At 47.3% G+C, this 13,923-nt stretch overlaps 1 protein-coding gene across 1 annotated transcript in view; it reads right to left on the bottom strand.

Moving 5' to 3' along the window:
* ccdc85al (coiled-coil domain containing 85A, like) overlaps window positions 1-13,183 on the bottom strand; it is a gene marked incomplete at both ends in the record, with an annotated part of 26,961 nt that extends 13,778 nt beyond the window's left edge. The window contains 2 exons of the mRNA XM_080832052.1: window positions 10,180-11,404; window positions 12,944-13,183. Of these exons, the coding sequence (XP_080688178.1) occupies window positions 10,180-11,404; window positions 12,944-13,183 (1,465 nt within the window). The remainder of the gene's footprint in view (window positions 1-10,179; window positions 11,405-12,943) is intronic.
* Between the last annotated feature and the right edge of the window lie 740 nt (window positions 13,184-13,923).

Here is a 13,923-nt window from a genome sequence, read left to right as displayed (position 1 = left end):
AGCATTCTCATTAAAAAATGAAGTAGTGCTTTTTTCTGTATTATGACTAATCTAACTAACCAAAGTTAACTAAGTTACAACAACGATAGTTACAGCATGGTACTGTAGTTAGCCATATTAGCTTGATTGTTCAGTTCACAGTATGGCTCACTGCTGTGGTGCTCTCATTGCCTTGCATTGCATATTTTGCAAAATCAGTTTTCTTATAGGCATGGATGACCAGGCAGCCTATAGCACTTAAAGTGCAGGCTATAATGTATGTCAATATTTGCATTGATGCTCGTACCTGGGGTTAAGTGCTCTGTAGCGTCTCTGGTTGGCCCAGCTCATTATTACAACATCATCACAACTGCCTGTACAGAAGCTTTCCAGCTGCCTTCTTCGAGTAACAACTGCTACATCACTCCCTTTACCATAAAGATTATGGTCAAAGACTTTTCTTTTCTTTCCCTGTTAATCCCTCGGTAATCCTTATTATTTCAAGTCATTTGGGCTACTGCTTTTTTTCTCCCCCTCCACTTTGATTGCCAAAATCAATGACGGCTCATTTTAAGCTTAAAAGCCAAAGTAGCTATGTGTATGTTCAAACTAAACAAAGGATTTTCTTCTCCCTTCTCCCAATCTCCACATAATCTTTTTCTCAACAACCTTTTGCGAAACCGAATCATGGAATGTGCCTATTTTGGAAACTGAAGTTCAGACTGACATTAGGAACAAGATCATGTGGCAGCTCTGCATATATTCTGATGCAAAACGACATTCTCTTATTCTGAATCTCACACAGAAACACACACACAGAAACACACATACACATACGCACGCACACGCGCACACATGCACACGCACACGCACACACACATATTACAAATACATCATGTGGCTGTGCTGCGTGTGAGGATACATCATGTACTGTACACAGATAGCCGACTAAACCTGCATGTCTTGTATTTTATGTCACAGTAAATTGAAAGCTTAATATCGGCAGCTGATATCCACAACATCCTTGGCTTAGTAATAGCGATGACGTGTTATCTAATCTTTACAAGCCTTTAGAGGCCTGTTGCCATTGTTCAGATGCTCTGGAAACCTTAGCATTGACAATGACTAAGCACTATACACACACAGAAAACCTACCCTTGCCTAGATTATCTTTCCAAAAGCGTCTATTCACCGAAATAAAATGTTTTTCCGACTTATGCTCAGGTGCCGTTGTAATTTTTTTCTCTCTTTCATTTTTATTGTTCATCTGTCCATCAGAGGGAGAAAGGTGGTGGTTTCCTCCGAGGGTCCCTAAGCAGTGGGACTCAAGCTTCGGCACATTCTCATCTCCTCCTCCAATTACTGGCTGTAGATGTCTGATGTCCCCGCAGCACGCTCTGTCTGGCCCTCAGTTCTCACCAGCAATACACACACACACACACACACACACACACACACACACACAAACACACACACACACACACACACACACACACACACATACAAGCAGGGCCTCCATCTCTGCAGGGGGGGATGAGGTGCCGTCTCCCTATTTATCATCATTCCTCTCTCTCTCCCTCTCCCTCTCTCTCTCTCTCTCTTCCCTACATATATTTGGTTTTCAGATCATTGCCTGTAATTCTTGCAGCCACCTAGTATGCATGTGTGCCTACTTCCATCCTTCTACCCAGCTCTATACAAACATATTTGATTAGTGGCGAAGTTAGCTGCTCTCTCTCTTTCTCCTGCCCCTTAGCCTATCATATCTTTCTCTCTCCCTCTCTCTCTCTCTCTCCTTCTCTCTCTTCTTCCTGTCAGTTCCTCTCTCTCTTCTACTTGTCTCTCTCTCTCTTCTCCCTCTCCCTCTCTCTCTCTCTCTCTCTCTTCTCCCTCTCCCTCTCCCTCTCTCTCTCTCTCTCTCTCTTATCCCTCTCCCTCTCTCTCTCTCTCTCTCTCTCTCTCTCTCTATCTCTATCTCTCTATTTGCTCCAAACTAGCACACTGTTGGGAGCCCCATGGGTCCAGGCTGGGCTGGGTGTGTGCTGGCATGAGCTTGCACTTTCCCTGCGTGCGCATGCTGCTGCATGGCCACTGCATTCAGACTCCAGATGAAGAAGTACAGCATACGCCCCGTACAAACACACAGACACACACGCAGGCACACACACTCACACGCACACGCACACGCACACGCACACACACACGTACACACTCACACACACACACACACAAACACACACACACACACAGACACCTTACAACCATACACACCCACACACACCTTACAACCACACACACACACACACACCTTACACACATACAGACACACACACACACATGCACATAAACACACCTTACAAGCATACAGACACACACACATACACGCACATACACACACCCTACAAGCATAGAGACACTATACACACACCCTACAAGCATACAGAAACACACACACATGCACACTCACACCTTACAACCAAACACACACCGTACAAGCATACACACACACACACCCTACAAGCATACAGACACACACACACATGCACACAAACACCTTACAAGCATACAGACAGACGCACACACATACACCTTACAAGCACACACACAGACATGCACACACACACACACACACACCTTACAAGCACACAGACAGACACACACACAACACACAAAAATCCATCATGCATTAAGTAGATCTTAATGTACGTATTGGTTATTGAGGGTCACAAAATCCGATCACACCAGCAAAACAGTGAGAACAGAGCAATGACTGTAAGAAACAAAGTGAAGGAGGGGAGAAATCATGTTTCTCTGGGAGGCTTCAGTCTGAGCTCCGCCCAGCGCGTCCTTAGTCATGGTACATCTCATATTGATCGTCAGACATCTGATCAGCCAAGTCAAATTGTTCTATTTCCATGACGGGTCATCTATCAGAAACATCAGCGGCCAGCTTTAACGTGGTGGTAGATGTTAGCCTCTAAACACCTTCTTATGCCACTGCACACACCCTTCACAGGTAGACACACACGCACGCATGCACACACACATACACACCCACACACACACACACACACACACACACAAGCACCCGCATCCACATACAAACACACACAGGCACGCACACGCACACACACACATACACACACACAAGTACCCGTGTCCACCCACACACACGCACGCAAGCACACGCACACACATGCACACACACACACACGCACACAGTATATATACTATACTGTATATAAACACCCAAAAAGTAGTTTCCCTTGGGATGGAACGTATAAATAAGACTGAATTTAGGCCAGTGGTGCTTAATTGAAAGTTAGGTCTTGGTGAAGTCAGTAAGGACGCCAGTAGGATCTATTTTTATTAAAAGCTTAGAACCACACTGAGTAACCTTCATTACACAGGACAGACAAGCAAACCTACAGTGGGAAGCCTTTTGACAATCATGTGGGTCTATTTGCACTATGCAACAAAAAACCCTGGTGACGGTACTGACCGATCAGTGAAAAACAGAGGATACGAACGCCCAGGTCTGAAGCCCCTCATGGTGGCTCTGATGTGCCATAGCCTCTAGCACGCCGAGGCCAGCTGTGGCCCCTGCCGATACAAGCAGGCAAGACTGCGCTTTTCCATTGCCCTCGGACGAGATGGAGGTTTGGTGATGCATAAAGATGTTAGCTAAGCGCTACTGAACCATGCAGCGTGTGGGGAGGGAGGACACACACACACACACTCACACACACACACACACACACACACACACACACACACACACATACACACACATGCAGCATGTGGGGAGGGAGGACACACACAAACACACACACACACACACACACACACACACACACACACACACACACACACACACACACACACACACACACACACACATATCTATACACATACTCTGTAGTCCTCTCTTTCTCTTTCACTAGATTGACCTCATCTGACAAAACGGTCAGCACACAGTTGTACAGTGTACCAATGAAAGCAAGCACAACCATTGGGATTGAGAACACACAACAACCAGCTGGTGTTTAGAAATGCTGATAAATCAACAGCGCTATACTACATGTTTTGGAAATCTCCTCTAGATTATCTGGATACATTCACATATTATTTCATGTAACTGTTTATTTAAAGCAGCATTATGCAACAATTTGTCATTTTTTGGTATCAACTTCAAATTCATTTTGATGGTATGCTATGCCACGCTATAGGGTAATGTGAAGGACACCAACCTGCCATTCTCACTAAACATTAATTCTATGCACTATGTAGTTCTGTGGTCTGGGATGAAGCTTTCAGAGCACAACTGTGCCAATTATATTGCCAACAGACAGGGTTTGCAAGGTTTTGCATGCTTCTTAGCTAGGTAGCTCGCTACTTTTAGACCAAAACTACCTTAGTGCTGCTTTGAATGTCTTTGTTTTTTACAGCCAACACGCAACTATTATGACACTATGTCTCTTTTCAGATGTTTACTCTGGAGCTCTCTCTTAAGCTATGTGCTAGTGTTTGCAAGGTTTTGCATGCTTCTTAGGTAGGTACTTTTAGTCCAAAACTACCTTAGTGCTGCCTTGAATGTTTTTGGTTTTTATAGCCGACATGCAACTATTATGACAGTACGTACTTTCCTCTGGAGATCTTTCTTCAACACAGCAGCCGAAAAAGCTACAGGTAACCTCCTACGACAGCACTGCCCTTTCTCGTCAACAACTGGCACATCTGAACCAGAATAGCCACAGACGCTTCCTCAGCCACTCAAAGGACACAGTCACAGCAGCCAAAGCAGCATGGGCAGGTGACACATTAGAACTGAACACAATGTCATCCTCAGCTGCCTGAGAGACTCCCAGGCTGTGTCTGTGCATTTGTGAGTCTTTTATGAGGGAGAGGGTGGAATGGGAGTGAGGTAGGGGGGTGGAGGGTTGACGCATGTGAGATGTAAACAACAGCGAATCCCCTGGCCTCTGCCGCTATATTTAGCCGCCGTCGCGTCTCAGTGGGGTTGCATTTCCCAAGGTCACGGAGCGCGAGGGTCGGGCCCCGGCAGAAAGACGAGAAGTGCTGGAGCTCACCACGGCACACCACCCTCACCCCCCCCCCCAACACCCCACCCCACCCCTGCTGATGGATGGAGGGAGCGAAGAGAGATGAGGAAGAGGAGAAGAGCCAAGAGGATGGATTGATACAGACTGAACTGCTCAGTACATTCATACAGACAGAGGCAGGTACACTCCCCCACGCACACAAACACACACACTCCTATGCATACATACATACGCATGATTTTTGGCACACTCTTTCATAACGAATTCACATTATTGTGATATCTAACAAAATAGGCAATAAAGCCCCTAAAAGACACACGAAATTGCACAAAATGATAATATCACACGCACACAAACACACAAGCACGAGCACAAGCACGCAGTGCCACGCACGCACGCACACACGCACACACACACGCACACACGCACACACGCACACACGCACACACACGCACACACACACACATCTCTGTCTCTGACCCAGCAGTGACAGATGTCAAGCTCCCAGCAGAGACAGATGTTGTGTTGTGCAGTGACTGGGGGCTACTAGACCTACAAACACACCTTTGCCTTCCCAGAGAGTTCTTCTACCCACTGCAGTATGGACTCCACATCCAGCATGTCATGAGTGTGACAGAGAGTGCCATTTCCCTCCTAAAGCACGTCACAGAGGCAGAGCCAGAGAGACTGGGGCGTTCTGCGCCTTGGGGACATTGCAGCATCAGCAAAAGGACCCCAAAAAGAAGTGACAGAACACACTGCAGACTTGTGTGTGAATCTGTATGTGTGACAGAGGAGGCGTTTGTGGATGTGTGTTAGAAATGATACACAACTGCCATGCCAACTGCACTGCCATTACTTCCTGGAATGTTGTAAAAACAACGTTCTGAAAAATTGGAGAAAACTTTGTGATGCATTTATGCACAATTGGCTAACATTTGATTTCATGAGCTTACTTCCCCAATTGTTAATTTCCGTACTTGTCTTTAACCAATCAAAACTATGAATCAACAAAAAAAGAAATTTTAGGCAAGGGGGTTTGAATCTGCAAATGCAATGAAGACTTAACCTGTGCTTCTCATAATGGAATTTTGCAATGATATCTTTGATAGAAGAAAAGTAAAACATGGGCTTTGAGTAACAATAAACCTTCAACCTTAACCTTCATTTTTCACACAGACAGACAGCAGACGGACAGACGGACAGACAGATGGACAGTGTGATTACTTAATTTTACATGCATTTTAGTGTAAGCTCTTTTTTTAGCTGGACAATACTTTGGTGCAATTCCAATAATGCCGTCTTAAACTCGATAGCATTAAAATGTATCAATTGATCAGCTGTTTTTATCCCAAGCAAGCTGCACAACTTATTAAAATCTCTTCTACATTCTCAGGGTTAGGAAAGAGTATTGGTAGTGGTGTATATATATATAAATAATACAAATAAATAAATGAATACATAAATAGATAAATACCAGACCCGCCGTGGCTAAGAGGACTCGAAACTAGCAACAGATGACGGCATTAGGGCTCAGCAGGAGCCTACTCCTCTTTTGCGCTCACTATGGATTTCAGCACAGCCCAAATAATAATAAACAAATGAGGGATTTAGTCATTAAGTCACTCCATGTCTCCCAACACTGTTACTTAGACATGTCTGCTTGAGTGAACTGTGCCCAGACTAAATGCGCAACACTGGTTATTGATATATTAGTCTCCATTAATAGGACTTGTGCTTCAAAGGAATGGGAAAAAAATGACATGCAATAATTCCCCCAAAACCTCTTAAGCGGATAATCCATGGCTGGGTACCATGGGCCGAGGCAGACTAGCATTTGTCATTGGAATTAAATTCCCTCGTCAACAAAAACATTTGTATTTTGTGATTTGGGGCTGGACATGCACGATACAGGGAACAAAAGACCCAGTTGAGACGTAACAAGGAATCCCCAACCGATGAGCTCCACTGCAAAGTGCTTTACAGCCAAGACTGAAGACACAGGTGAAGCTTTGTAATCCACACATAATGCAGTGAATTCAACCTCGTCCAACCTCATACACGTCTTTGCATAAGGTATCTCCACTGGGCGCGTCTGTGTTACCGTTCAGAAAAAAGGTACATTGGTGAAACCTTACACGCCACTACAGCTGTGACTAAAGGCAAGTTCCCACGAGAGCCGAGAGGTGTATTAGTGGACACTGACCTATTTCAGTTTTACAATTCAGGCACTGCGAACAGAATCACCTACAGACCAACCCTGTGGGAGAGAGAGAGTTTGTGTATGTGTGTGTGTGTACGCATGTGTATGTGCGTGTGTGTGTACCCATGTGTATGTGTGTGTGTGTGTACGCATGTGTGTGTTTGTGTGCGAGAGAGTGAGTATGAGTGTGTGTATGCATGTGTGTGTGTGTCTGTGTGTGAGAGTGAGTGTGAGTTTGAGTGTGAGTGAGCGAGTGTGTGTATGTGTGTGTAAGAGAGAGACAGAGAGTATGTGTTTTTATTTGTGTGTGTTTGCTAATGTGTGTTTTGTGTGCGTGTGTGTATATGTATGTGCATATAGGCTACCAGACGAATGGGTATCTCACTGCGACTGGCCCAAGCGCTGCCCCTGACAGTGACTAACAGTCTTGGGATTGCTAAAGAGGGTCGGAGACGACACCAGAGCAACCCCTGCGCTCCACGGGACTGGATTCCCTGTTAGCGGTAGCTGGAGCTAACCTTGTCTGGAAGGGAGAGAAGACTAATGAGCACAGAAGAGCTCATGTTACAAGGGCAAGGACAAGTTGGTCAAGATAATCCTCAAAATAGGTCCTCAAAAGGCACAGCATCTGTTGCTAGTCAGATATTTGGGTTGTGCATTGAGCATTTACATTATTATGTCAACAACGTGCAGACAGTGTTGAAAGGTACAGTCGCTGATTCTGGCAAAAAGGTTGTTGATGTTTGAGCTCAACAGCCAAACAAATAACAGCCCTCCCTTCCGTACCCGTTGATCAATGTGTTGATTGGCTGGAGTAGTGTTTGGCTCAGTCCAAGCCGATAGTTTCCTTTTTACAGAGCTAACGCACTGACACCAGAGTTGTTTTGAGTGTAAACACTGGGTACACAGCTAGAGAAATGTGAGGAAAATTAAGCAATTTTCAATAAAAAGCGTGATGGATTACAATCAAGGACTGCACCTCCAGATTACCATGATTATGTGAGCAACTATCCAAGGGGAGACAGCTATGGGTGATGGCGATTGGTAAGTTCCAATTACATAGCAAGTACAAAGGTCTTCTCTCCTGTGCACCTTCTTACGGTAAGTCACAGCCATTCCTCTTGTGGTTTCGGATGAATAGCACATGATTCCTCCTAAATGAGACGTCAGGTGCTCACGACAAGGTGTATTTTTCGGTGATCAAAAAAGAGGGATGATAAAACAGAGGGATGATAAAAAAGAAGGATGATAAAAAAAATGACTGCACAGCAAAGCAAATATCTCACCTTGAGGGAGCCGTCCTGTGGCTCGTGCTGGCCCCAACCACTCAGCACTTTCCTCAGCTAGAAATCGTTACTCGCCACCGTGGGGTATTTAAACACTGGCCAAGCCTTTGGCTTTGATACTCTCATTCTTTCATTCTCTCTTTTTTAGCTTGCGCTTTCTCTCTCTCTCCCTCACTCTCTCTTTCTCTCCTGACACGCTAACCTCACCTAGCTCCTGAGGAGACGGGGGTGAAACTGCAGCATATTTGGAGAGGAATAATTAACAGAATGGCAACTTAGAGTGGATTGTACCACCAGCAGCAGCAGCAGCAGCAGTAACAAAGGCAGAGCCACCATCTCATTTGACATCTCTCTGAGTTGGTTCTGCCAACATCCCAGTAATGCCCTTCCACCCAGAGAAGAAGAAGCAGAAGATTCACATCACGAGTGTTGACCACGTGTCTCTGTGGCTTAACTGGTAGAGAAACTGATTGAGCAACATGCTAACGACATCGAGCTCATGGATTCAATTCCCAGGGAGTACACATGTCCAGTATACAGTATCTATACTATACCGGAAGTCTCTTTGGATAAAGGTGTCTGCCAAATGAATAAATGTAAACAATCTATATCCAAGGATCCTCTGTCTTTTGCGCCCCACATCAAGCAGTCAGTTATGTCTCAGCAGCAGCAGTCATTAAGTCGCTTGTACAACCACGATTTCACTTTTACCTTCTTGATAAAACATTTAATGTGAAGCGCCGTGTCAGGTTTAATGGAGTGTGTCTAAGATCAGAGGAGCTTGACTAATGAGTCACTCAAAATGACACAGTCCTCTCCGAGCTCAGTGGGGTAGTTTCCTGAGTAGTCACCTTAGGGTATCTCCTACCGCACTCCTCTGCCTCTGACTAAATGCCAGAGAAGCGATGGCTTCTTACTTTCAGACAGGCAACACTCATTCATAGCGCAGAGTCTAAGGCTAAGCTCTTGACTTGAATGAACCCTTGTTCAATAATTCAAAACATCAGATCGCTGTGATTCACTGCCCAGTAGGGGTAGTGGACTGATCTGATCATTTGAATATCATGAATATCAATCATGTGAATACCAATACAGTTGAAATAAGGGTGATTTAAACGCACATTAATTGAAACCGCTGATAGCCAGGACAGAAAATCAAATGGTCTCCCAGTAAGCTAAATATGACTGAGCAATATATCACAGAATTTCATTATATCAAAGAATCGAGATCTTATCAAGTCACAACCCAATAATCCTATGATTGCCACCTGTACTTCCACCGCAAAAGAAATATTATGTGCTTACCAACACCATGCATGAATATGTACTGTGTTATACCCTCAGCCAAGGGTGCCCAATCCTCCACCTGGAGATCTATCGTTTTAGCCGAGTCTGGTTCAGCCATTACATTTAGTAATGAACCTGACTCAGCTGATTTAGCCCTTCAAGCCCATTTCAACATTACAGCCAGGTGCATTAAAGATCACTATGAGGCTTGATGGGGGGGTCAATACAGACGTCCATAAAAGGAGCTGGGCACCCCTGCCACAAACTAGCTAGGTTCTTCACGCTCAGTACCTGCCTGTGTGTCAGATTAAAGAAGGCCTCCGGTGTGATGGTGAGGAAGAGGCGGATGAGGAGGACCCACCGTTCATTCCGTTGTAGATGCTCCTGTGGTGGGGCGAGACCTCGTCCCCGGCCGGCCTCCTCTGGACCGCGTCTCGGCCGGGGCTGCCGAACTTCACACCGTGCTCCGGACTCACGCCGTACTGGTGCCTCAGCGTCTCCGGGCTGCCCATGCTACGGCCCAGCATGCACTTGTCGTGGTGCTCGGGGGTGCCGAGCAGCGAGCCCTGCTTGGGCTCGGGGCTCCCGCAGCCGCTGCCCATGCTACCCACGCTGCCCCGGTGCCTCTGGAAGAAGTCCAGGCTGCCCATGGGGCTTCCGGGGTTGGAGCCCAGGTGGTGGTGTAGGTGGTGGTGCTTCTGGAGCGTCGGGGAGTCGGTGCCGTGCTTGGGGTGCTGCTCAGGGCTCCTCTGGCCCACCATGGCTCCACCTGAGCGGGTGTACTTCTCTGGGCTGAGCCCCCGCATCATGCGGTGGTCGGGCACGGAGATGGAGCCGCAGCGCGGGCGGCAGGACTGGGGCAGGGTGAACGGGTAATCCAGGCTGGTGCTCCGATGGCGGGTGGGAAAGTGCTCAGGACTGGACACCTCCCCGCCTCCACCCCCTACGCCCCCCGAGCCCCCGACTGACACCGTGTTCCTGGGCTTGTGAAGGTACTCTGGGCTGCTGCTACTCCCCAGCATCCCTCCACCACCACCACCACCACCTCCTACTCCTGCTCCTCCTGTGCCCCCTCCTCCAGCCAGTAGAGTCTGCTTGTGGAGGTGGAGATATTGGTCGGAGCTATCAGCGCTCCCAGCGCTGGAGGTGCTGCTCCCATCCCCCACATCCCTCATTAGTAGCCCCATGCCAGGCACCATCAGCAGGCTGCTCTGGCTGTCGATCGAGCTCCGGCAGCCCGGTCCAGCGCTTCCCACGTGGGGCCCTCCGCTCCCAACACCTCCTCCTCCTCCTCCACCACCCACTCCGCTCCCCCCACTGCCTCTCTCCCCAGTGCGCTCCTCCTCGAGCAGCAGGCACAGCTCCTTGAGCTCCAGGTTCTCCTTGATCACCTCCTCCTGCCGCTGCTCCAGCTCCTTCAGCTTCTGCAGGTAGATGGTCACCTCCTTGCGCATGATGCTGGCGCTGTAGCGGCCCAGGCGTTGCCACTCGCGCGACACCCGCTTGCTCTTCTGACGGTCGTCGTCTAGGAAACAGCAGAGGTCACGCAGCTCGCGGTTGTCCTCCTGCAGTTTCTGGTTCACGTCCTGGGGGCGACAGAAAAGGCGACTCATTGATCACAGAAACACATCGGTGTGGTTCAGTTTTTCAGCAGGCCCCAGCTATATATATGCGGTGCCATTAACAGTGGGTACACTGTTATCCAAAAAAGCACCGTAGCCTCATTTCCAAAAAAAGGGGGACACCCAATACAAAAAAGATCACTTGGATCTACAGAACCCTCAACCCTTGTAACAATCTCATATATTCAGTGACTCTCTCCATACAGCATGCTTCAAAACAGGGAAGTAAAGGCCAAAGATGTGGGAATGGTGCAAGCCAAAAGCTTGAAGGAAGTGCATCATGGCAGCTAGAGAGACTAGCTCTCTATTAGGCTCTTATCATCCGGGGACCTAAAGCCTGTCTGTGCCCTGAGAAAAAGCAACGGTGAGGGAGGAAGTGGGTGAAGAGATCAAGTACCAGGCACCACTGAGTGCCTGGCTGGCGTCTGGTTTTTCGTGGCGCTCATCTGTCCCTTTCTAATGGAAAACGCCAGCCTTCTGATTCACTCCACCATTATTCATCGCTTGGCCCCCTGGACCGCTTGTCTCAGCCCACTCTAATTAACTCAAAACCCAGCTGCTTTTTTTCAGGGAAGCATCTCAGGGAAGCTTACAGAGAACCTGGCACTTTCCTCTCAGCCCCCGTGCCATAGCTCTTTCTAATGAAGCTCCGTTTTTTTTTTTTTTTAACGGGAATGTAGGGAGCAGTTAAGATGTTAAAATCATCTTCCTATACATGCTCTCCTCATCAAGCGCCACTGCAGTGCTTGGGACTTGGCAGGCCGAGGCGGGATCTGGATATTATCTCCGTGGGTGATTTAATGAGGAATGTCCTCCTGAGGTAAACTACACGCCTGCTGAATCACCAGATGAGGCTTTAAAAACATGTGAGGTATGCTGTAGTGAGCGTCGGGGTGAGTGTGTGGGTTTGAGCTGTCATGGTGTAATATAGTGAAGAGCTTGTGTTATGCATTACCTATCATTAGTCTCTAGTGCTGCTTTTTAGGCTCTCTGGGATACAGACAACAGGTGTGTCCTTCACTTATTCACAAGAAAATGAATGATAACAATTATTAATTAATAATTTTTCACAGTTTTAAGCAATTACATTCACTTATTAAGGTTTGCGCAACATTTGTCTGTGTTACTTCTGCACCCCTATCGTACACACCCACATAAATAAGCACACAAGCGCGCGCGCACACACACACACACACACACACACACACACACACACACACACATGCACAGACACACACAGACACAGACACAGACACAGGCACACACACACACACACACACACACACACACACACACGCGCACACACACACACACACACACACACACACACACACACACACACACACACACACACACACACACTACCAACAGGATAGGCTACTTAGTCTACCAATCCCTCACGCCTGAAGAGAATGACAGGTGTAACAGTTAGATCCTCAACCTGCCGGGCGCGCTCGGTAGAAAAACTATGATCTCATCCTTGAGAAATGCGCGCCCCCTCACCTTCAACCCCCGAATCTCGTTCAGATGCAATTGAAGGCTGCGGTTGACCTCGCGGATCAGATTGGCGTGGTCCATAATGACACTCATCTTGTCGGCTTCAGACCTGCGGAGCCATCGCACCAACTCCTCCTTGGTCCACTTTAAAAGCTCCTCGTCCGACAGATTTGAAATATCCTCCGCCGGACTTTCCGTCCCCTTGGATATTGACAGCTGCAGCTGCGGCTGGGTAGCTTTCTCCATGGGCACGGGTGAGCTACAATACAATTAACTACTTGAAAAATATGAACAGGGCTCCTATTAACATCTGTCCGCATCCAAACCAAAGCGAGTCTTGGACACAGCCGGTAACCGAAAAAGCGCGAGCTTACGATATCAGGAAGCTACACTTTCCCCAAAGCAACAGCTGAGGATGGTCTGTAAGTTGAACCTGAAAAAGGGCTACATGCAGATGCCCGGCTCCTCCTTACACCTTCTCAGCGAGTGCATAGTTCTTCCGAGTTTGCGTGTCAAGACAGCAAAAAAAGCATCCTGCGTCTCAACTGGAGAGATCCTCGGAGGTACTCCGGCACTTGATGTGCACGCCTTCGTCTCGCTCCGCACTCTCGACCAAGGCATAGGGGAGGATGCACATCAGCATCTCCGGCAAGTGCATGGGGGTAGAGAGAGAGCGTGACTGCAGCAGCGACCTCTCTCTCTCACCCACCCTCCCTCCCGGGGGTCTACAAGTTGCGTCATTTGATGGTGAAACAGTGCCATCTACAGAATGACAGAAGAACTGATCATTGTGGGTTGCCGTAACACTGGTAATGTTAGACCTAATACATTTTTTATTAAATGTTAGATAAATAACACACAATCGTGGAAATTGTCATTCAACTGAACACTGGATTAGCCAACTTTGTAAACTAATCTACTATTGTCAAAGTTAAGATATACAAAATAACTACTGGCTCTGGAGAAATTAAAACAATACTGAAAAA

Source organism: Sprattus sprattus, assembly GCF_963457725.1.
Source record: "Sprattus sprattus genome assembly, chromosome: 1".
Lineage (NCBI taxonomy): Eukaryota > Metazoa > Chordata > Actinopteri > Clupeiformes > Clupeidae > Sprattus > Sprattus sprattus.
The sequence above is the reverse complement of the archived record's forward strand: the minus strand, read 5'-3'. Positions and strand labels throughout refer to the sequence as shown.